The sequence below is a fragment of the Schistocerca serialis genome, unplaced genomic scaffold, assembly GCF_023864345.2.
Source record: "Schistocerca serialis cubense isolate TAMUIC-IGC-003099 unplaced genomic scaffold, iqSchSeri2.2 HiC_scaffold_873, whole genome shotgun sequence".
Classification (NCBI taxonomy): Eukaryota; Metazoa; Arthropoda; class Insecta; order Orthoptera; family Acrididae; genus Schistocerca; species Schistocerca serialis.
In genome coordinates, this window is record NW_026048489.1 from 51924 (window position 1) to 76908 (window position 24985).

Sequence of the window (24985 nt, forward strand, 5' to 3'; positions counted from 1 at the left end):
TAGACAAAACATACCGGTACCTCCACGAATTTAAGCAACTAAAGAAAGATGGAAAACAGAAAGAATGATGATAAACATTTTCTATAGCAGTTATTGTGTACCATGCACTAACCCGTTGTCGTAATCTGTAAGTTCAGCAGTGTTACTTAATTATTCTTGTATTCCTTGAATCATAATTGTGATCAACACTATAACTATGAGAGACAGGTAACTTATAATTATGAGCGACACTTTCTGGAACATTTGTGTTTGAAGCTAATTTTATTATCCATTAGATTCTTCAACTCATTGGGTGGTGGTCTAAGATCTTTATTGTTGAAGAGCTCATTCCTTTCTGTGCCACACCAAACTGAGGAAGTGATAACTGAGGTCAATCCTCCTTTTAGTATTATATTTATGAGCGTGAAAGTTGTTTCTGAACTGCAATTGACAATTGCCAAGAAACTACACAGGGGAGTAAATGCTGTTATCAGTATGCCCAACTGTTTAAAGAATTGTCCACAAGAAAATCTGGAGTGGACACTATGTTATCCTTACTGCACACTTCTCTCCAATGAACTACTCCTTCAGAGGAGAGCAGCTCCAGAATATGTTGTCATGATGTTAATAAAGGAAATGCAGAAACGTAAATCATATATCTAAGAACAAAGATGATGTGACTTACCAAACGAAAGCACTGGCAGGTCAATAGACACACAAACAAACCCAAACATACACACAAAATTCTAGCTTTCGCAACCAACGATTGCTTCATCAGGAAAGAGGGAAGGAGAGGGAAAGACGAAAGGATGTGGGTTTTAAGGGAGAGGGTAAGGAGTCATTCCAATCCCGGGAGCGGAAAGACTTACCTTAGGGGGAAAAAAGGACAGGTATACACTCGCATACACACACATATCCATCCGCACATACACAGACACAAGCAGACATTTGTAAAGGCAAAGAGTTTGGGCAGAGATGTCAGTTGAGGCGGAAGTACATAGGCAAAGATGTTGTTGAATGAGAGGTGAGGTATGAGCGGCGGCAACTTGAAATTAGCGGAGGTTGAGGCCTGGCGGGTAATGAGAAGAGAGGATATACTGAAGGGCAAGTTCCCATCTCTGGAGTTCTGACAGGTTGGTGTTAGTGGGAAGTATCCAGATAACCCAGATGGCGTAACACTGTGCCAAGATGTGCTGTCCTACACTCTTACTCTCTGCTGGAAATATCACTTTGCCACAAAGAAAAATGATTCTAATCCTACTCCTAATGATCCAACTCCCCAAAACACTATCCAAATTGAACCCTGCCTGGAACAGTTCCGGCCTCCGTCACAGCGGGACCCACCTCCTCTTCCTCAAAATCACCCTCTCCAAACCTTCCAGGAATTTCTGACTTCCAGCCTTGCCTCTCAATCCTTCTTAAAAAACCTTAATCCTACTCCCAACATCACCACTGCTGAAGCCCAGGCTATCCGTGATCTGAAGGCTGACCGATTCATCGTCATTCTTCCGGCGGACAAGGGTTCCACGAACGTGGTACTTGATCATCGGGAGTATGTGGCTGAGGGACTGCGTCAGCTTTCAGACAACACCACATACAAAGTTTGCCAAGGTAATCCCATTCCTGATGTCCAGGTGGAGCTTCAAGGAATCCTCAGAACCTTAGGCCCCCTACAAAACCTTTCACCTGACTCCATCAACCTCCTGACCCCACCGACACCCCGCACCCCTACCTTCTACCTTCTTCCTAAAATTCACAAACTCAATCAACCCGGCCGCCCCATTGTAGCTGGTTACCAAGCCCCCACAGAACGCATCTCTGCCTACGTAGCTCAACACCTTCAACCCATTACATGCAGTCTCCCATCCTTCATCAAAGACACCAACCACTTTCTCGAAAGCCTCGAATCCTTACCAAATCTGTTACCCCCAGAAACCATCCTTGTAACCATTGATGCCACTTCCCTATACACAAATATTCCGCACATCCAGGGCCTCGCTGCGATGGAGCACTTCCTTTCTCACCGATCACCTGCCACCCTACCTAAAACCTCTTTCCTCATTACCTTAGCCAGCTTCATCCTGACCCACAACTTCTTCACTTTCAAAGGCCAGACATACCAACAACTAAAGGGAACAGCCATGGGTACCAGGATGGCCCCCTCATACGCCAACCTATTTATGGGTCGCTCAGAGGAAGCCTTCTTGGTTACCCAGGCCTGCCAACCCAAAGTTTGGTACAGATTTATTGATGACATCTTCACGATCTGGACCCACAGTGAAGAAGAACTCCAGAATTTCCTCTCCAACCTCAACTCCTTTGGTTCCATCAGATTCACCTGGTCCTACTCTAAATCCCATGCCACTTCCCTTGACGTTGACCTCCACCTGTCCAATGGCCAGCTTCACACGTCCGTCCACATCAAACCCACCAACAAACAACAGTGCCTCCATTATGACAGCTGCCACCCATTCCACATCAAACGGTCCCTTCCCTACAGCCTAGGTCTTTGTGGCAAACGAATCTGCTCCAGTCCGGAAGCCCTGAACCATTACACTAACAACCTGACAACAGCTTTCGCATCCCGCAACTACCCTCCCGACATAGTACAGAAGCAAATAACCAGAGCCACTTCCTCATCCCCTCAATCCCAGAATCTCCCACAGAAGAACCCCAAGAGTGCCCCACTTGTGACAGGATACTTTCCGGGACTGGATCAGATTCTGAATGTGGCTCTCCAGCAGGGATACGACTTCCTCAAATCCTGCCCTGAAATGAGATCCATCCTCCATGAAATCCTCCCCACTCCACCAATAGTGTCTTTCTGCCGTCCACCTAACCTTCGTAACCTCTTAGTTCATCCCTACGAAATCCCCAAACCACCTTCCCTACCCTCTGGCTCCTACCCTTGTAACTGCCCCCGGTGTAAAACCTGTCCCATGCACCCTCCCACCACCACCTACTCCAGTCTTGTGTGTAACCCGGAAGGTGTACACGATCAAAGGCAGAGCCACGTGTGAAAGCACCCACGTGATTTACCAACTGATCTGCCTACACTGTGAAGCTTTCTATGTGAGAATGACCAGCAACAAACTGTCCATTCGCACGAATGGACACAGGCAGACAGTGTTTGTTGGTAATGAGGATCACCCTGTGGCTAAACATGCCTTGGTGCACGGCCAGCACATCTTGGCACAGTGTTACACCATCCGGGTTATCTGGATACTTCCCACTAACACCAACCTGTCAGAACTCCAGAGATGGGAACTTGCCCTTCAGTATATCCTGTCTTCTCGTTACCCGCCAGGCCTCAACCTCCGCTAATTTCAAGTTGCCGCCACTCATACCTCACCTCTCATTCAACAACATCTTTGCCTATGTACTTCCGCCTCAACTGACAACTCTGCCCAAACTCTTTGCCTTTACAAATGTCTGCTTGTGTCTGTGTATGTGCGGATGGATATGTGTGTGTATGCGAGTGTATACCTGTCCTTTTTTTCCCCCTAAGGTAAGTCTTTCCACTTCCGGGATTGGAATGACTCCTTACCCTCTCCCTTAAAACCCACATCCTTTCGTCTTTCCCTCTCCTTCCCTCTTTCCTGATGAAGCAATCGTAGGTTGCGAAAGCTAGAATTTTGTGTGTATGTTTGGGTTTGTTTGTGTGTCTATTGACCTGCCAGTGCTTTCGTTTGGTAAGTCCCATCATCTTTGTTTTTAAATATATTTTTCCCACGTGGAATGTTTCCCTCTATTATATTCATAAAGTAAATCATATATTTGACATTTTCATCTTTAAACCTGCTACTATCCATGACGTGGAAAGTAGCAGATTTCAGATTTTTTTGTGATCTGTGAGGAATGTATTCAACTTCACATTCTTATGAACAAAAACACCTAATAATACAGATTATTCTATTTCATTTACTGATTTTACCCTCATATTATGTCTAGTGATGCGGGCAGGCCTTTCGAGTTGCCAATTGTGTGTATTCCGTTTTATCTAGGTTCAGTGACGTCCATTTGCTTAGAAACAGTTAATAATTGCCGAGAAAGATCTATTTATATTTAAAAGTTTTCTATTAGGCTTCATTATAGTACATGTGTCACCAGGAAAGTGAAGTATTTCAGCTTCTTTGATATATGATGGCAGATCAGTTATATGTAACAAGAACAAGAATATACCCAATATAATCCCTGTGTACAGTTATAGTGATGATCCCCCAATATGAAAATGCTGTTTTGGTATGTACACTCCCTGGATTTCTTCATGCAAAATTTTAAATTATTTAAACAAATTAATAGGAAGATCTCTGATACCACAATATTTGAGATTCTCGAGGACAATATTGCAAACTATGCAGTAAAATACTTTAGATAAATAACAGAAAATATCAGATGACAATATTTTGTCATTTACCGTATTTACTCGAATCTAAGCCACACTTTTTTTCTGTTTTTTGTAATTCAAAAAACCGCCTGCAGCTTAGAATCGAGTGCAAAGTAAGCGGAAGTTCTGAAAAATGTTGGTAGGTGCCCCCACAACAAACGTCTGCCGTCGAATATATGTAGCGTTAGACAGGAATCGGAATGCTAGTTCGCAGGGACAAAGATAAATACTGTTGCCAAAACTTCTGCCTCAGTAAATAAATTAAAAGAAAAGGTAGAAGAATGTAAACATTATGCCATGTATTCTTTCGTGTTTGCTGCTATCTCATTTAAATCCTGTCTGCCTAATAAACTACAAAACTAGTGAGAGATAACAGCAAACGCGGAAGAATATACATATCATGTCATGTTTATATTCGTATTATTCTTATGCTGAATAGTGATACAGTCCGAAATAAAGCACGGCAACTGACTAGATTTTTAAATCTAAGATGACTAATTTCTGTGCAGAATGTAATGTACTAAAGAGGCGACTGCAAAGATTTTCAAACGTAGAAAATTTTTCGCTGAACTCTCATTCAGAATATCTATCATATGTAGTCTATTATTTGGTTCTTGTTGATCATTATCAAAGAAAGCAGCAATGTAAGTAACAACAAATAGCAGTCTGTTGCCATTGTTTCACTTATGAAACAATTCCTCTCTTTTTTTATTGTAAGCCGCGGTAGCACGCTCAAAAGCAAGCCATGCGGCAAGCGGCGAGAGGTCGTAAACACTCATTATCAGAATGCGATAGACAATGCATGACACAGTACAATAATGCATTTTCAGCGTAGAGTGACGTAAACCCTACAACAAACAGAACGGCACTTAACAGATCAAAGCAAAATAAGCAATCGATTCAAACCAGACAAAGCATGTGAAAAACGAAGGGTACCCGTATAAATACGGATGGAGTGCCTGACACACAGCAATGGCTACTTGGTAAAGCCTAACTTGTTAAGCTTAAGACTCGAACCAAACTACTGTAGCTCTATCTTCATCCATTCGACCTCTATTGTGTCTCATGTTACAAAGGACAAACTTTGTTTCGATTTGGAGGGGCCGCCTAAAACTTTTGTCTCCCCTTGAATTTGGAGTCTCAAATTTCAGGTGCGGCTAAGATTCATGGAATTTTTTTTCCCTTGGTTTCGAGTCTCATTTTTCAGGTGCGGCTTAGATTCGAGTGCGGCTTAGATTCGAGTAAATACGGTAAGTTTTGTCAAATATGATTCACAAAACAAAAAATGGCATGTTCGGTAGAGAGATCCTTTTTAATTCCAAATTAAGTCCCAATTAAGTCCCACTCATTATCTTACTTTGATGTAAGTGTGGTATTGTTCTTAGATACACGATATTTCCACTACACTTGAAATGACAGAAAGCAATTTAAAAGTCTTGATGCTAACCGTTACTATTATCTGTACCATGGGCCAACTGCATGTTTCTTGCAGAGTTGTCACTCCAGGACCTGATCAGATAAGGCACTGAATCTTTTTCCAAAACCAATTTTTACATTAATAAACAAATACTTGTCATAAGCACTTCTGGATGCATATACTCATTTTTATACTGTTTCTGTATTACATATTTCCATACTTCACAGGTAACTGTACATAAATTTCAACAAAGGTTTGTGTCAGACTGTATAAAAATCTCTAACACAGCGTACATTCAAAACTTAAAATAGGCTGTTTTCCTGCATGAGAGAACACTGTTGGTAGGAAAGCTTTATTATAACAATATTATGAAAGGGACAGATTGCTCCTCACCATATAATAGAAATGCTGACTCAGACAGGCACAACACGGAAGTAAGCTTTCGGCCAAAAAGCCTCGACAGCCAGAGACAGTGGTCATGTGTGCAAATTGCTTTGTGTGTGTGTGTGTGTGTGTGTGTGTGTGTGTGTGTGTGTGTGTGTGTGTACAGCAGAAGGCTTTTTGGCCAAAACCTTACTTCTTTAGCAGTTAGCAGTCTTTTTGTTGTGTTTGTCTGCAACTCAACATTTCCATTATATGGTGAGTAGCAATCTATACCCTCAGGTTACCTTCCACTAGGAAGATGTGTGCACTCTGCGACTGTATGATATGATTTACAAATGACAGAGCACAGCAATCAGTTGTCCTTTTTTGCTGGTTTTATTGGGCAAAATTTAGATTTCGTGTAGTGCCTAGCCATTATCAGTGCATTATTTCATAGTATCAAAGCCTGTCCGGTCCCTGTTGTTCGGGCATCAGTCACAGTTCTTTCAGTAATGCACTGATAATGGCCAGGCACTAGCCAAAATCTAGATTTTGCCAAATAAAACCCGCAAAAAAGGATGACTGATTGCTGTGCTCCATCATTTGTAAAACTATACCTTTCATAATATTGTTATTCCATCCTTGATTTTCCATTGTTTGAAGCTTTATTGTAGACTTCATACAACTAAGGTAATGGTAATGAGAATAATAGAATATAAATTACTATTCAACACATACCTTGAAGTAGAGTACATGACATAGGTCTTTTATGAGCTGTGTCATTTCAACCATTTTGTCTCTGCATCCCTGGAACTGTGCGGCAACAGCAAAGCAGCGTGTAACGTGGATACAGACTTGTACAGCTACATCAATAGGTTTTGAAGCAGCACTCAGAACAGAGACACAGCGACTATAGGCATCTAATAAGACCTGTGTGGAATGGAAAATTCAGCTACAGAGAGGAATAACATAATCTCCCACAGAAAACAAACCTTGTCAATCATAATATTTGCTGTTATTAATAACAACATAATATTGCAAGTCATGCGCTGAGCTGGCTACTTTGGAGGTTTCTGATCATGGCAACTTTGTTTTTACCATTTGACTTCATTGACAGATATGCAAGTGATTCATGTTCTTAACTGAACTTATTTTTAATCCCTATCAGTTTTATTTAATTTATGGATGTATGAGTAAAAAGCACTTTCCATGGGTAATTTCAGTCTTTAACTGTCACCATTACAGTGCTATCAGTTCAAAAACTGAGAATGGCAAGAAAAATGCTGTTCAAAGGGGAGTAACTTACACTTATACACTTTGAGAACACTGTTACATTGAGTTAAAGGCTCAGCCTTCCTTTCTTACACTGTAGCAGTGATTTCTCCTTCTTTCAATTATTTCTAGTAATACTTTCTTCTGAACACTCATCCTTTCAGGATATTCTAAAAGCTATACTGCTAACTTCTTGAGTGACACACAGGAGGAAGCAACACAACTCATTCTGATACAGTTAGTGCTGACTTGACATCAATCGCAGCAACAAAGGGCTCACCCTCAGTGAGAGTCACATGAGCCACGCACAACTAGTTAGTTGGTTGCATGTTCCACTGATCAATTGCACGGTACGGTAGCTGTAATGATGTGGAACATGTCAAGTGCAAAAGATATGCACATTTGAAACAAGATTTTTTAATATATATATTACAATACAGAGTTAAGGATTTATATTTTTATTATTTACCCCATTCCCTTAAATGGCACAAATGCATATACTATATTTATAGGTTTAGTTATTCCTATTCAAGAATTCATCTATGGTATAGAAGGAGTTGTCAAAGAGATATGATCTCAATTTATTTTTGAAGCTGTTACTGCTGTCTGTCAGTCATTTCATCTGGTAATTTGTAGAAAATTTTTATAGCAGCGTATTTTACCCCTTTCTGTGCCAAAGATAGGTTGAGTAAAGGATAGTGTAAGTCTTTCTTTTTTCTGGTATTATAATCAAGAATGTCACTGTTGTTTTTAAACTGGTCCATGTTGTTGAGAACAAATTTTGTTTGTGAGTAAATTTACTGTGAGGTTGTTGTAAGGCGACTATGAACCCCACACACTATTCTAACCACTTTCTTTTGAGCAGTGAATACTTTTTGTCCAAATGTTCAGTTACCCCAAAATATTATTCCGTATGACATCAGAGAGTGAAAGTATGCAAAGTATGTTAGCTTACTAATTTCTACATCTTCAAAATCGGCAATTAATCTGATTGTTGCTGAACCTAGTTGCTTTAGAAGATCCGAAATATTAATTTTCCAATTAAGATTCCCATCTACGTGTACACCCAAAAACTTAGTATGCTCTATCCTGTTCGAATGTGTGAAATCTTATGGGACTTAACTGCTAAGGTCATCAGTCCCTAAGCTTACACACTACTTATCCTAAATTATCCTAAGCACAAACACACACACACCCATGCTGGAGGGAGGACTCAAACCTCCGCTGGGATCAGCCGCACAGTCCACGACTCCAGCGCCTTAGACCACTCAGTGCTCTATCCTGTCTACTGACTTCTGTAGATGTGTTATATTTATTGAAGGAACTGTACTTTTTGCAGCAGAAAATTGGATGTACTGTGTTTTTTCAAAGTTTAGAGCAAGCCCATTCGCAGAAAACCAATTAACGACTTTTCCAAAGCCCTTATTTGTATCATCAGCAAACAGAGTCAATTCAGCTTCCTGTTTCAGATAGGGAGGGAGGTCGTTCACATATATCAATAACAGAACGGGACCCCTGAGTGAACTCTGTGGAACACCTAATGTAATATGTCAGTTGATGAAGTGGCAAACTTACTTAAATCACTTGACCCACATAAGGAAACTTTCTTCTTCCTGTTCTGTAGATATGACTTAAACCACTCATATGCTATTCCATTTATACCACAGAACTGTAATTTCTGTAACAATGTCATGGTTCACACAAACAAATACTTTGGACAAGTCACACAAAATTCCTATTGGTGACATTTTACTATTTAAAGACTCTATTATGTGGACAGTGAAATTGTATATTGCTGTCTCAGTGGAACAGCATTTTTGTAATCCGAACTGTGATTTACTAAGTATCCCATTACTGTTGAGATGGATAACCACTCGAGTGCATTACTTCCTCAAAGATTTTTGAAAATGCTGTAAGCAAGGATACTGGCCAGTAATTATTGACATCTGTCGTTTCCCCCTTTTTGTAGAGAGGCCTGACAATGGCATATTTTAACCTGTCTGGAAAAATACCCTGATCAGTGATGCATTACATATGTGACTAAGAACATCAGCTTTAATTGCTCCACATTGTTTTAATAACTAGTTAGAGATGTCATCTACACCAACAGAACATTTATTTTTCAAAAATTTAATAATTTTACTTTTTTCACAAGAGGTTGTTAGGTGAAACTTAATCTGACTAAATTTTTTCAAAACTGACTCTTCCATCTACTGCCTGTTTTGTAGCATGTTTTTGTCTCCTACACTTAAGAAATGGTTGTTAAATACATTAGCTACTTGTGTACTGTTGGTTAGGATGATCTCGTTCTCCTTAATAGTAATACTGCCTACCCCAGTGGTTACTTTTCATGTCTCCCTTCTAACAACATTCCATATTGATTTGATTTTATTGCTAGAGTTGTTAATTTCTTCTGTAACATACACATTTCTTGATTTCCTTACAACTTTTCTCAGTATGTTACAGTAACTTTTATAGTGTAAAACTACTTCTGGATCTTTACTAGTTCGTGCTGTCTCAAAGTTTTCTTTTTCTTTCTGAAGAGACTTTCAAGTGTGTAGTGTTACATTTAGTAATTTTCTTTGGGAAACAATGTTCTACAGGGGATATAAATTTGTCAAGAAATATGTTGCATTTATCATTAGCATTTGGCTCATTATATACATCTCCCCAATTAACATTTCTTAAGCTTTCTTTGAAGTGCTCTATAGGTACCAGGTTGAGCAACCTTACACTTTTACTTAATGGTTTCCGAACTGCACACCCTGTTAGGTTTTGTAAGTTAATCAGTTGTGCATCATGGTCTGACAATCCATTTACAACTGGGAAAGAATGTGTTTGTTTTACATCCTCTTTTGGTACAAATACATTATCTATTAGCATGCTACTGACCTGAGCTATGTGTGAAGGGAAATTGATCACTGATTCTAAACTATATGTTGTTAATAACACTTCTAGTTCACTTTTCCTCTCAGAATTATTTAGAAAGTTTACACTGAAATCACCACAGATTAATAACTTCTTCTTTTTGTCTGACAGACAGCATAATAGGGAGTCAAACTTTTTTTATGAATAGCTCCCAGTCTCCTGATGGGGACCTGTATACTGTTGCTAATCTCAATACTACATTATCGAGCTGAAGTTCACATGCACAAACCTCAAAGTGCTGATGAACATAAAATTTGCTTACTTCTACAGTCTTGCATTTATACTCACACATTCTAAGTTGTTATCTATAAATGACATGGCTTGCTTACCAACAACAAATACTCATTTGCTAACCCACGGGTCAGTAATAATTATGAGTATGCAGCATTGTACAGACTTGTGAGTTATTGGAAGTCAGCAAGAGAAGAGTAAGTATAGACACACTGAAATTTCTATAAAAAAATTTTAAAAAGTTGATTTTCATACTTCTTTGCTGCCAGGTCTCTAGGTCAGACACCGACTGATGGTGATCCATTGGTGTATACCTATAGCTAGGCAACTAGGACATGACCAACGGTTGTGTGGTAACTGGCATTCTTAGACAACTACCCTTCATTTGATCAGCACATTATTTGTTCGAAACAGAGATCTTGCTCCTTATTTTAAAAAATTATGGTTCCTTCCTCCCTTTCCCTGTGTGTTCCTTAAATAACACCAATCTGCTTTCCTGTTATAGCTTGGAAATGGAAATTCTGCAATGCTGATGGAAGAATGTAATTTAAACGCATTCAGTTTGATAACCAGAGGCTCCATTATGTGAAATAATGAACCTAATAAATTTGATTGACATAGCGTGTTTGAATAAGGATGATTTTGTCGTGCTGCTGGGAGGATCAAACTATGTTTGTAGTAGCATGATGTACAAAGCTACCCTAGGAATGTGGAGATGTTTAAATAATTTGAAACACATAGATGTACTCATTGTCAATATTTTATATTGTTCTGATTTACCATCTTGGTCATCTGTGAACTGCAAATTAGAGTTGCAGACATGCGTATTACTGAAATATGTATTCACTTCAAGAAATTTGATATTATAGACCTAAGCAGCTTAGCACAAAGGTTTCCAAACAGTACATGGACTTCATTTAAACATGTCAGAAAATGAGTTACTAGCAGGTACAATATGTACTTGTACTTTGAGAAACAACGTGCCAACAGAGAAAGTGGCCAACAGACACAAATAATGTAGTGTTTAATGTGAAGCAATGAAGACATCAGCCAAATGTGTATTACGAAGTAGTTTAAACTGAAGTGAACAGATGTCAAACACAACTTTTACAAGCTCCAGAAGTTAACTCAACTACTGATAGCCACCAGTAAAGAGACAAGATTTTTTAGAGTATGTGCTGCACTAGAATTTTCTAAATGCCCCAACTTTGTAGTGGCTTTTTACACCTCCACGTTCAGTCTCTTAAGAATATACTATGCTGGAAGCACTACTCCAATACAAACAAAATGCAGATACAATTTGTATTACTGAACATTGGCTACAAAATGGTGAAGTAAAATTAACCTCAATAGCAGAAATACATTAGTGAGTCTTGGTGGTAATGCTATCTTTGTGAAAGAGTAAATAAATTTCTGTGATGTTAATAAAGACTATACTGACCAAACTGTAAAAGATTTGAACTTTATATTAATAAATTGCCAGAACTTCGTATCATGATTTCTAACATAAATAGAGCACCAAGGGGCAGTATGCCAGCATTCCTGGCCAAACTAGAGGTTGTACTGAACAGAATTGGTGTTTTACAATGGAGCTGGTGCTTTCTGGTGATTTTACATCAACTTTTTGGAAGCCAACAATGTCAGAGATGCTTTGATAAATATATACACTGTTTAGTCATTAGGCGTCTGTGAGAAATGTATCAAATGCATTCCCAAAGTCAAGGAACATGACATCTACCACCTCTTGGTCTCGTGGCTGGAGAGAGCATGATCTCTACAGAGGAGATTTTTGGTCTCCAGAAATCTCATGAAACTTGAGTATAGAAAATGTACTAAAGGTCTACAACAGGCCAATGTCAGAGATAGATGTATAGTTTCTTGCATCTGTTCAACAAACCTTATTGAAAATGAGAATGACCTCAATCTTCTTTCCTCGTCATTAGGAATGCTATATTACTCCAGCAACATATTGTATGCTGTTGCTAGATCTTACTTCCCCAAAATGGAGCTTTTCTGCTTTCAATAAACTGTTAACGGTAAGGTACACAAACTAGACTACTTCACACTACACATATGGAAAGTACCTTCACGCAAATAAATCAGTAAGGAGAGATTCTGCTGCAGTTTGCCATTCAAAAATAAATACAGGATAATTGCCAACTTACTTCAAGACCTCTTTCCCGGCGCAGCTCCTCTGCATTGAGAGCTGAGCAATGGACTGTATGATAGGCCAGTTCACCAGCACTTGCAAGCAGTGGTGCAGACTTTGAGAATAAATGTTCATCTGCACTTTCCAGCTGAATTGTTTTGATCAGTTGTGGATAGCCAGCATATTTATAGGGCTGCAATTCTGTACATTAATAAAGACACACAATCACAAAACAGAATGTCAAGATCTGTTTTCAGTTAAGAAATTATACTGGAAGAAAAAAAGAGAAATCTCTTAACATGATTTGCACAGGGGGTTATGCATAACAGTACTATCACATTATGTGTTAATACACACAACAAAGAAAGTTTTGCATCACTCCAGTTACAGTCCCTTTGACTGATCAGAGATGCCACTAAACCCGCCCAAAGATCCAAACAACCATGCATGAGCAGTGCCTATTAGATGGAGGGGGTCCAGCAGCCCATCAGTTCCAGTCATTCCACCAGGAAGGAGGTACACAGCTCATGTTGTCTGTAGTTCAACCACACTTAGTCAATACCAAAGTTCGATTGTGTCCGCTTTGTTACTTTGTGCCAGGAAGAGCTCTCAACAAGGGAAATGTCCAGACGTTTTACAGTAAACCAAAGCGATGTTGTTCGGACATGGAGGAGATACAGGGAGACAGGAACTGTCAACGACATGGCTCTCTCATGCCGTCCAAGGGCTACTACTGCAGTGGATGACTGCTGCCTATGGATTACAGCTCAGAGGAACCCTGACAGCAATGACACCATGTTGAATAATGCTTTTCGTGCAGCTATAGGATGTCATGTTACAACTCAAACTGTGTGCAATAATCTGCATGATGTGCAACTTCACTCCCGACATCTATGGCAAGGTCCGTCTTTGCAATCACAACACCATGCAGCACAATACAGACGGGCTCAACAGCATGCCAAATGGACCTCTCAGGATTGGCATCATGTTCTCTTCACTGATTAAGTGTCACATATGCCTTCAACCAGACAATCATCGGAGATGTGTTTGGAGGCAACCCGATCAGGCTGAACGCCTCAGACACACTGTCAAGCAAGTGCAGCAAGGCAGAGGTTCCTTGATGTATTGGGATGGCATTATGTGGGGCCAACGTACACTGCTAATGGTCAGGGAAGGCACCATAACGGCTGTACGATATGTGAATGCCATCCTAAAACCAATATTGCAACCATATTGGCGAAGCATTTGTCTTCATGGATGATAATTTGCACCCCACTGTGCACATCTTGTGAATGATTTCTTTCAAGATAACGACATCACTCGACTATCAAACATGACTGGGATAGACTGAAAAGGGTTGTATATGGCCGATGTGATCCACCAACCACTCTGAGGGATCTACACCGAATCGCTGTTGAGGAGTGGGACAATCTGGACCAACAGTGCCGCGATGAACTTGGGGATAGTATGCCACGACAAATACAGGCATGCATCAATGCAAGAGGATGTGCTACTGGGAATTAATGGTACTGATGTGTACAGCAATCTGGACCACCACCTCTGAAGGTCTCGCTGTACGGTTGTACAACATGCAATGTGCAGTTTTCGTGAGCAATAAAAAGGGCGGAAATGATGTTTATGTTGATCTCTATTCCAATTTTCTGTACAGGTTCCGGAACTCTCGGAACTGAAGTGATGCAAAACTTTTGATATATGTATATCCTCATCAACAATTTAATGGCTGTGATAACAAAAATTTAAAGTGCTAGTAAAATACCAAGCAATAAATTATTCATTTCACAACAGCATCCAATTCATGAAATAGATCTTATCAGTGAGGGCAGTGAGAGAGGTTTTAGGGGACATGAGGGAGTCACATTTTACAAAGCAATCACAAGGATTTGAACCATATAGCAACAAAATTTGCTAAAGGGCAGCACTTTGTGTCATTACAGAGATCCTCTAATCCTCCACTAGCCTCCTGCTCCACACCCACTCCTCCCCAGTCCCAGAACCATAAATTCAACCATCCTGCCCCCTCACACACTACCCTGCTGCCCCCCACCCTTTTCTCTGTCTCTATCCAACTCCCATTCCATTCCTCCACATCAAAGTTGCCATGCATTGCATGAACTGACCAGTGCAGGTGCCTATGCCTGTGCCTGTGCCCCCACCACCACCACCACCACCACCACCACCACCACCACCCCCAACACATCCTCTCACCCAGGGGAGTTGATGTGCTGCAATTCTGGCATAGGTAGAAAGCCATTATGTGTGTGGCTCAAAAACGGATAAGTTAACAAAGACGTCCGTCATGTTTAGGCGTCTTACAAAGACTTATCATCTCTACTATGAAGTGAAGTGTTACTTTTATTCCTTAAAATAATTTATGTTCCACCAGGTCTCTCAGTTTTATGTGTATGGGTTCAGAAATTCAGATTTAACAAACTTACTGGACGATGCATTTCAGATCAGATTATTATTGCCATACAAGCTTTAACTCAATTTACTGGTTGCTGCTCCACCAACCTTTGCTTCTTGTTTGCTTACTCTCTCCACTACCGTATTTTGTCAGCTGCCTTTTGTGTCACACTCAAGTTTTTAAATCTCATCTATTGCAGGCAATCTTATCTTTGTTCTTCTGATCCTCACTTACTGGATGTCATGTTACAACTCAAACTGTGTGCAATAATCTGCATGATGTGCAACTTCACTCCCGACATCTATGGCAAGGTCCGTCTTTGCAATCACAACACCATGCAGCACAATACAGACGGGCTCAACAGCATGCCATGTGCGCGCGCGCGCACACACACACACACACACACACACACACACACACACACACACACACACACACACACACACTGAGGGGGGAGGTGTTTCTCTCTCTCTCTCTCTCTCTCTCTCTCTCTCTCTCTCTCTCTCTTTCCCCCCCCCCCCCCCCCCACACACACACACACACACACACACACACACACACACACACACACGAGACTCACTAATGTATTTCTGCTATTGAGGTTAATTTTACTTCACCATTTTGTAGCCAATGTTCAGTAATACACACACACACACACACACACACACACACACACACACACACACACACACACGCACGCACGCACACACACGGAGGGGGGAGGTGTGTGGTTTAACTACATCAATGGGAGGTATCTTAATATTTTACTACACTATATCGCAGTGATATGTTTTTATGAAGACTTCTGTAATGTCCTACAGAAAAGCATTCATGCAATTCATGGCATGACAATATTCTGTCTTCTCCAGTATGAGAATCACCCTAATTGTGCAAGTACAGGACGCAGACAAAGGGTGACATATGAAAGTTCGGATCAGTCCTGGAGGCGTGCTCAGATGGCCAAGGCACTTGGGGCGACCATTTGCATTAAGTGGGAAATCCGGTTTCAAGTCCCAGTCTAGCAAGAATTTTCATTGGCACCAATACATTGTGCAGCTTGAGTCCAACCATATTTGTAATTATGAACGCATTTTATGTACTGTATTATTAAATAAGAAATATGGAAGCAAACAGCAGCTTTGAGGGAGCAACACAAATGCTGCGAAAACGTTTTGTCCTAAAACTTAACATGAATTATAACAAAATAAAATTTTCAAAGATTAAATATTTATTACATGCTTATAGCTGCATACTACTAAACATGATGTGTGACAGAATTGGTAAATAACAAGAATGAAAAGTCAAATATAGAATTTAACAGTGCTGAAATATAATCTAACAAGGAAAAAATTAGAGAGACAGGAAAACGCAGCTGACATTACTGACATCTAAAATCATTTGCAAAAAGATGTAATATTGAATCACATTCTACCTGTAGGTAAATTATGCAAATGAGAAATAACTTAATGTTCTCTAAAAGTCCTAATTAAAAACCAGAAGTGGTATGCAATATATCCTTTGTCAGACAAGATCTTTGTTACAGTTGTGATAGCATCGATAGAACTAAATATTTCTGAATATATACAATTCATGCTTTTTATAGATTCAGATGGTGGCACAAAGTTTTCAATTTTGAAGTAACTCAAGGTGTAGATGGCTAAAATCATACCTACAATTACTGCAATGCTTCGGAATTGCACACATTACTTCAGACAATATTTCTGAGGTATCAGTAGTTTCTTGTTGTCAAAAAAGCATCAGCAGCAGTTGCAGAAGCCAACATCTAATTTTCAATGCCAGATAAATGCCTCTTGTTGATTCTCCTTACCCACTATGCTCTTCAGCTACCTCAACATTTTCCTATGTCATCCATCTATTTTCACTTAGGAGGTCTTATCAGTGTTTTATTATCTACTGTAATCCAGCAAGGAACCTACTTTCTCCATCTAGCATCCATTCTCCCAGGCACACATCCTGCCCACCATATCATTTCAATTAGTGATCATCTTCCTTTTCCAACTTTTCCCTGTCCATTTGTTTGTTTTCTTGCCTGTCTTTTTAATTAACCCTAATAACTTTCTTCTGCAGTATTCAGATGCCATACACACAACTACAATTACCCCACAAAATAGTATAATATGGTATTATGCTTCGCAAAAATGAAAAATAGCATGTTCTAACATATATTTTAGGTACAAAATTAATAAGCTGACTCCTTGAATAAATTATTCTAGACAACTAAACACTAATATATATTATATGTTGATTCCAGGAAATATATCATCTAAATATATCCCTAAAAACCTAACATAAATCTCTCAGATGATTCAAATTAAGTTTTGAGTAGTGTGTTCACATGTCAAACTATCTTGGGGACAACATGTAAAATGTGCTAGTCATAAGTTCTCCAGAGCAGTTAATTTCTTACAGCAACTTACATGTTACCTACCTTAGTATAAGTTAATATAACAACAAAAACAATCAATTTTTGACAAAATAATTTAATTGGATAGATAAAAAATCTATTCATCAAGTAGCGGTAGAATACACACATAAAAGAGGGTTGTAATTAAGCAAGCTTTTGGAGCCAGTAGCTGCTTCTTCAGGCAGAAGGGTTGAAGGAAGAGGGGTGAAGGAAAAGGACCGTAGAAGTCTAGGAAATGGGGTAGATTTCAGTAGTCACCCAGAACTGCAGGTCATGGAAGACTTAGTACACTGGATGAGAAGAAAAGACTGATTGTTGTAAACTGCATCAGATGAGATTTGAAAACCTGAGAGCTTAAAGTTGGAAGACAGGGTAATATGTAAGACAGAGCTTACTGCTTACACATCATGCATGAAATATTAAGAGTGAAAACCTAAGTACATTGAACTTAGCAGAGGTGGGACGGAGACGGTAAAAAATAAACAGGTAAGACAATGAAAGACGTAGAAAACTGAAATGGAGTGAAGAAAAGAGTAGATATTGTGAAGAAATGCTGAGAAGGGAAGAAATTAAGGCCAGGTGGGTGGCGAGAACCAAGGACATATTGTATCACTAGTTCCCACCTGCGGAGTTCTGAGAAACTGGTGTCTGCGGAAGAATACAGATGAAGTTTGTGGTGAAACAAGTACCAGAGTCACCATTTTTATGTTGTAGAGCTTGCTCTGCAACAGGATATTGTGTGTTGCCAGTATACCACATCTGCCTACGCATATCCATCCTCCCACCTCTGTTACGTTCAACGCACTTAGCCTTTCACTCTTATTAACTCATGTATGGTATTTAAGCAGTAATCTCTGTCTTGCCTATTACCCTGTCTTCCACCTCTAAGCTCCTAGGTTTTAAAATCACATCTGGTGCAGCCCCCGAGCAATCAGTCTTTTCTTCTCATCCTGTGCGGTAAGTCTCCCCTGACCCGTGGTTCCTGGTGACTTTCCCAAAATCTACCCCATTTCCTAGCCCTCTCCTTTCCTTTTCCTTCACCCCTCTCCTTCCTTCAACCCTCCCACCTGAAGAAGGAGCCACTGGCTCCGAAAGCTTGCCTAATTACAACCATCTTTTTTGTGTGTTCTGCCGCCAATTGGTGAGAAGTTTTTTTTTTTTAATACAAGTCAAAATGTCCTCTTTTTCATTATCCAAAGTATATCATCATATCATATTATTTTGTGTGAAAATTCTAGCTGTGTATATGGCAACTTAATACTGCAGACAAAATCTATTAGAATAATTACTGTTTCTTCATATACAGGATGCATCATCTAAAACTTGCACCAAAAATATTTCGGAAATTGAAAGTGCTATTGATGTGCTGTTTTCATAGAATGGATTGGTAGACAGGGGCTCTTATTGTTAGCCAATCATCAGATTGTAATAATACTAAAAGTGTTTTTTGCACAAACATACACTTTTTTAAATGGAACAATGACTGTTGACATTAACAAACTAAAAGTAGGGTAAATTAGAATGCATGTGTTGTTTGTTGCAGGATTCTAGTGTGAACCATTTATGATATATCTTATTTTGCAAAGTTCTCTCACTGGCACTTGTACAACACCTGTGGCAGCACATACTAAAGAACACAACAAGTGTGTATACTAGTCATGTGGATTATGACTAGTAACAAGGCAATTGACAATCACATGCTATGTTCAAAATGGCCACCAGCAGCAGCAATACACGCTTCCAGTCTAGTATTGAATGGCTGCTGCACACGTGCTAGCATTCCAGCAGAGACGTCCAAACAGGCTGCAGTAATAACATTATTGCATATCAATGTGTGTAGTTGGTATGTCCTTGCAGACAGCATCTTTCAGCTTTCTCCACAGAAAAAAGTCTACAGGCAGCAAATCCAGGCAGCAAATCCAGGGAATAGGCTGGCCAAGGTACAAGTCCAATCTGTCCAATCCAATTCGGAAACAATTCATGAAGATATGGTGTAGTACTTCATGCAATATTTGCTGGACAACCATTTTATTGGTACCAAAGGTTCCTGCTAATCTGCAGAGGAATGCCTCCTAGCATCCTTGGAGGATGGTCTGTTAGGAGGCTGTGATACTTGGGCACATTCAGTGTTCTATCTATGAAAAATTGGTCTATGAGCTGATGGTTCACTATCCCATACAACACGTTTACACTCCCTGGATACTGACCTTCCACCAACGAAGTCAACAAGGATTGTCAACAGACCAATAGTGGGTATTTCAGTGGTTTACCTGGCCGTGATTGGAAAATATGGCTTCAACACTAAACACAATATGAGGCGTATTCTGCAAGTAAGGTCCAATTGGTCACGAAATGGAAACCACAGTGAAAGAGAGTTTTATTTGCAATAGTTAGCCATACCTTCCAGCAATGTATCTACATAGTTGCCATTCCATCCAAGACATTTGTCATAGTGTTGTATCAACTTTCCAATACCCTCATCATACTCTTTTTGCTGATTCTCTACGCTGATCTGGGGTATCATGTCTTAATGCCCATGTATACAATTCTCATAATCGTTTCCATAAAGCTCTTGAGGAAAGAAAGACTTTATAGGGATGGAACCCATGTCAATGGAGAATGTGTAGGACACTTGCCTTACTCACACCACTTCCTCATGTGATTGTGCTGGAGCTAATGTGCAAATAAACTGCAAAAGCAGCAAGAACATTAATTTCCCCCTCTTCTGTAATCACTTGTTTCCTCCTGTTACGTTGTCTAGGTGTTAAATTACCACTTTTATGTAACTTGTTGAAGAGGTTGATACGAACTGCCAAGATGGTCTACACATATTGGGATATCTTGCCCCATACACAGTACAAGAACGAACTGCATTTTTCGAACACACTCCATACACCATGACCATGTCAACTTGTTCTGCACTGATAAATCTTATCATGCACTCATGACCTGCTGCTTGGACTGTCACACAGTAACTGACTAGTAAGTCACAATGCACTTTAACACACAAGCATGATATAAGCAAACATAACAACATCGTACCTAGATATTACATAGCTTGAATCACACAAACAAATATCAGTGAGGAAACTGTTCAAAATACGGTATCTCATAAATGACTCTCACTAGAATACAGCAAAGAACACCACTGACATTATAATTTACCCTACTTTTAGTTTCTTACTGTCCATATACATAGTTCCATTTAAAAAGTGTATGTTTGAAAAAAATATACTTTGTAAGTATTATTACAATCTGTTTAATGGCTAACAATATGAGTCCCTCACAATCCCTTCACTCTGTGAAAACTGCGCGTCAATAGCACATTCCATTTCCGCAATATTTGTGGTACAAGTTAGGTGATTCACTCTGTATATCACACTGTACACCATCGTTTTGTAAAAAAACATGATAGTAATGAACTTTTACTGTGTTTTAATTTACACAAGGAAGCAACTTAATGGAAACAAAACAGAGAAAATGTGCACTGTTGTAATACAAGAAGCAAGATGCATTGTATGCTATACTACAGATTCAATACCAAATAATAGTTATTAACTCATGGGGCACAAATTATTTAATGAGCTTTTACACACTTTACAAATGTACAATTGTACAAGCATTCGAACGCATCAGGACTGGTCATCTGCTCATTCATTCTACAAATAATGGCATTTATTAAGCGTAATATAAAACTAAAGTTAATAGCTAACCCACTGTAGTTTCGAATATTATCAGTTTTACTGTAGTATGTTTGTGACATTGACTATTGCTATAAAGACCTAATAACAGTAACAACAACTATTACTACTACTACTGGGCAACTTAACTTCCTGAATGGTTTTTGCATTGAAAGTCTACATGTCACTGCCACAAAACAATAGTAGCACTATACACCAATAATGAACTTTCATTTTATATACACCTAACGCAAGCTCATGTTTGAAAATTCTATTTTGATTACTAGTGAAACATGTTACTTTTACTCCTCAGTTTATTGTTCTCTTTGTATTAATTGCCTTAAACAGATCAACATACAAAATTTTATCAAATGGTTTTACAGCTTCTTCATTAAGTTGTAAAATATTGTTCTTAATGTATCGAGTGTGTGTAGGAATAAGCTAGCAATAGTACTCCGAGCAGCAAAGAGGTTGCCAGAAGATTGATAATAGACACTGCAGCAAGCTAGTCTATTAGGAGAGAGGGCAAAGACAGACTCGTCAAGAATGCACCACCAACACCCTCTCGACCACCAGTATTTATATTGCTGCCATGGACCAGAGGGCCCAGTCACCTAGTCAGTCAACGAGTCGAGTCATCATTCACAGCCCAGTGGGAGTCACCGTCCTTAGCTCAGCCTCTAGCTCAGAGTCAGTCAGTACCTACTGACCAGAGTAGTGTACATAGTGGGACTGGTACTTCACCAGCAGTGAGGCTAACATGGGCTACTATAGAAGGCTTGTACCGCAACACCTGGACTGTCTTAAGTAACTTCTTGTTCTTATGAGTAAAGAACCCCATTAATATATGCGTGCAGTCTGTGTTATACAAGAGGATACCGGCCACCAAACAAAATCCTCTCCTTGGTTTCCCATGGTACAAGCCAATAGCAACGAGATGACACCAAAGAGTCTACATTATTTCAGCCTCATCATAATACATTTTCAGACGTACATTCACACATGATTATTAAGTCATTCTATTTGTTGCTGAATTTTACCAGAGGCAATGATAGAACACCATCAAGAAAATGGAGATTTGCCACAATAAAATGTCTTTTTCATTTTCCCAGCTTAAGGGCCTCATAAGAGGCCCCTCTCTACGGACAATTGAGAATAGATCTGGTGATATGGAATCTCACCGTTTGATTTCTCTTTTAATTCTGAATTTCTCACAAGTCCAACAGAAGCTGTATCACTAACAAATACATCCTTCAATGCAGTCATAGGATCAATCAATCCTTCGTATTTCCAGGGTTCCTATATAGACTTTGTTGAAACCAAGCCATGAGGTTGCTCAAAATCTGGAACTGCAGGAAAATTTAATAATTCATATTCCCTCCTCCATTCTGTGATTGCATTTGGAACTTGCAAATGGTCCAGTGAGCTATACTCATTTCTAAAGCCAACGTTTTCCTTTGGTCAGTTAAAATCTGAAACTTTTCAATGTGATAAGTGACAGTTATTAAGTATCTTACCTTACAGACAAAATGCAGATAGACCATATTTGTATTTCATCTGCCTCCTTTCTAATACAGTAGGTGACACTTAGAGCAGTTTTTTTTTTATTTCACATATATTATGAAAATAATTTTTCAGTTTTATTTTGTATCAGCACCTTCCAGCACCTTTGTCCATATCTCACGTGGCTTTGTAAATTGTCTAGCATTTCTTACCAAACATCGTTATTTCTGTTACTAATTATCTCTGACTCAGATTCATCTCTTTTGTGATAAAAAATTTAAGGAAACCCTTAATAGTACATTCTCTCATTGACCTTTATTACTGAGTCAGCCTAGAAATCATTACATCTGGCCAAAATCAAACAATGGGAAGTGCAGAAAGGCAGAGGGGCCGTGGGCGGAGGGAGGGCAGAGGGGGGCGGAGGGAGGGCAGAGGGGGCAGAGGGAGGGCAGAGGGGGCGGAGGGAGGGCAGGCAGAGGGGGCGGAGGGAGGGCAGGCAGAGGGGGCGGAGGGAGGGCAGGCAGAGGGGGCGGAGGGGGCGGAGGGAGGGCGGAGGGGGCGGAGGGGGCGGAGGGAGGGCAGAGGGGGCGGAGGGAGGGCAGAGGGAGGGCAGAGGGGGCGGAGGGAGGGCAGAGGGAGGGCAGAGGGGGCGGAGGGAGGGCAGAGGGGCGGAGGGAGGGCAGAGGGGGCGGAGGGAGGGCAGAGGGGGCGGAGGGAGGGCAGAGGGGGCGGAGCGGAGGGCAGAGGGGGCGGAGGGAGGGCAGAGGGGGCGGAGGGAGGGCAGAGGGGGCGGAGGGAGGGCAGAGGGGGCGGAGGGAGGGCAGAGGGGGGCGGAGGGAGGGCAGAGGGGGCGGAGGGAGGGCAGAGGGGGGCGGAGGGAGGGCAGAGGGGGCGGAGGGAGGGCAGAGGGGGCGGAGGTGAGGGCAGAGGGGGCGGAGGGAGGGCAGAGGGGGCGGAGGGAGGGCAGAGGGGGCGGAGGGAGGGCAGAGGGGGCGGAGGGAGGGCAGAGGGGGCGGAGGGAGGGCAGAGGGGGCGGAGGGAGGGCAGAGGGGGCGGAGGGAGGGCAGAGGGGGCGGAGGGAGGGCAGAGGGGGCGGAGGGAGGGCAGAGGGGGCGGAGGGAGGGCAGAGGGGGCGGAGGGAGGGCAGAGGGGGCGGAGGGAGGGCAGAGGGGGCGGAGGAGGGCAGAGGGGGCGGAGGGAGGGCAGAGGGGCGGAGGGAGGGCAGAGGGGGCGGAGGAGGGCAGAGGGGGCGGAGGGAGGGCAGAGGGGGCGGAGGGAGGGCAGAGGGGGCGGAGGGAGGGCAGAGGGGGCGGAGGGAGGGCAGAGGGGGGCGGAGGGAGGGCAGAGGGGGCGGAGGGAGGGGCAGAGGGGGCGGAGGGAGGGCAGCAGAGGGGGCGGAGGGAGGGCAGAGGGGGCGGAGGGAGGGCAGAGGGGGCGGAGGGAGGGCAGAGGGGGCGGAGGGAGGGCAGAGGGGGCGGAGGGAGGGCAGAGGGGGCGAGGGAGGGCAGAGGGGGCGGAGGGAGGGCAGAGGGGCGGAGGGAGGGCAGAGGGGCGGAGGGAGGGCAGAGGGGCGGAGGGAGGGCAGAGGGGCGGAGGGGAGGGCAGAGGGGCGGAGGGAGGGCAGAGGGGCGGAGGGAGGGCAGAGGGGCGGAGGGGAGGGCAGAGGGGCGGAGGGAGGGCAGAGGGGCGGAGGGAGGGCAGAGGGGCGGAGGGAGGGCAGAGGGGCGGAGGGAGGGCAGAGGGGCGGAGGGAGGGCAGAGGGGCGGAGGGAGGGCAGAGGGGCGGAGGAGGGGGCAGAGGGGCGGAGGGAGGGCAGAGGGGCGGAGGGAGGGCAGAGGGGCGGAGGGAGGGCAGAGGGGCGAGGGAGGCAGAGGGGCGGAGGGGCAGAGGGGCGGAGGGAGGGCAGAGGGGCGGAGGGAGGGCAGAGGGGGCGGAGGGAGGGCAGAGGGGCAGAGGGGAGGGCAGAGGGGGCAGAGGGGAGGGCAGAGGGGCGGAGGGAGGGCAGAGGGGCGGAGGGAGGGCAGAGGGGCGGAGGGAGGGCAGAGGGGCGGAGGGAGGGCAGAGGGGCGGAGGGAGGGCAGAGGGGCGGAGGGAGGGGCAGAGGGGCGGAGGGAGGGCAGAGGGGCGGAGGGAGGGGCAGAGGGGGGCGGAGGGAGGGCAGAGGGGCGTAGGGAGGGCAGAGGGGCGGAGGGAGGGGCAGAGGGGCGGAGGGAGGGCAGAGGGGCG

General features: G+C 42.4%; 2 protein-coding genes across 2 annotated transcripts in view; one reads left to right on the forward strand and one right to left on the reverse strand.

The window, feature by feature from the left end:
* LOC126452450 (dnaJ homolog subfamily C member 13-like) overlaps window positions 1–22933 on the reverse strand; it is a gene marked incomplete at its 3' end in the record, with an annotated part of 67801 nt that extends 44868 nt beyond the window's left edge. The window contains exons 1-4 of the mRNA XM_050091077.1: window positions 22914–22933; window positions 14865–14977; window positions 12743–12927; window positions 6885–7076 (exon numbers count right to left, since the gene is read on the reverse strand). Of these exons, the coding sequence (XP_049947034.1) occupies window positions 6885–7076; window positions 12743–12927; window positions 14865–14977; window positions 22914–22933 (510 nt within the window). The remainder of the gene's footprint in view (window positions 1–6884; window positions 7077–12742; window positions 12928–14864; window positions 14978–22913) is intronic.
* Window positions 22934–23123: 190 nt separating this feature from the next.
* LOC126452451 (uncharacterized) lies at window positions 23124–24926 on the forward strand (the record flags this gene model as incomplete). Its single annotated transcript, XM_050091078.1, has 1 exon — window positions 23124–24926. A coding segment is annotated over exon 1 (1803 nt), but the record flags the coding sequence as incomplete, so codon positions are not given.
* Window positions 24927–24985: the final 59 nt, after the last annotated feature.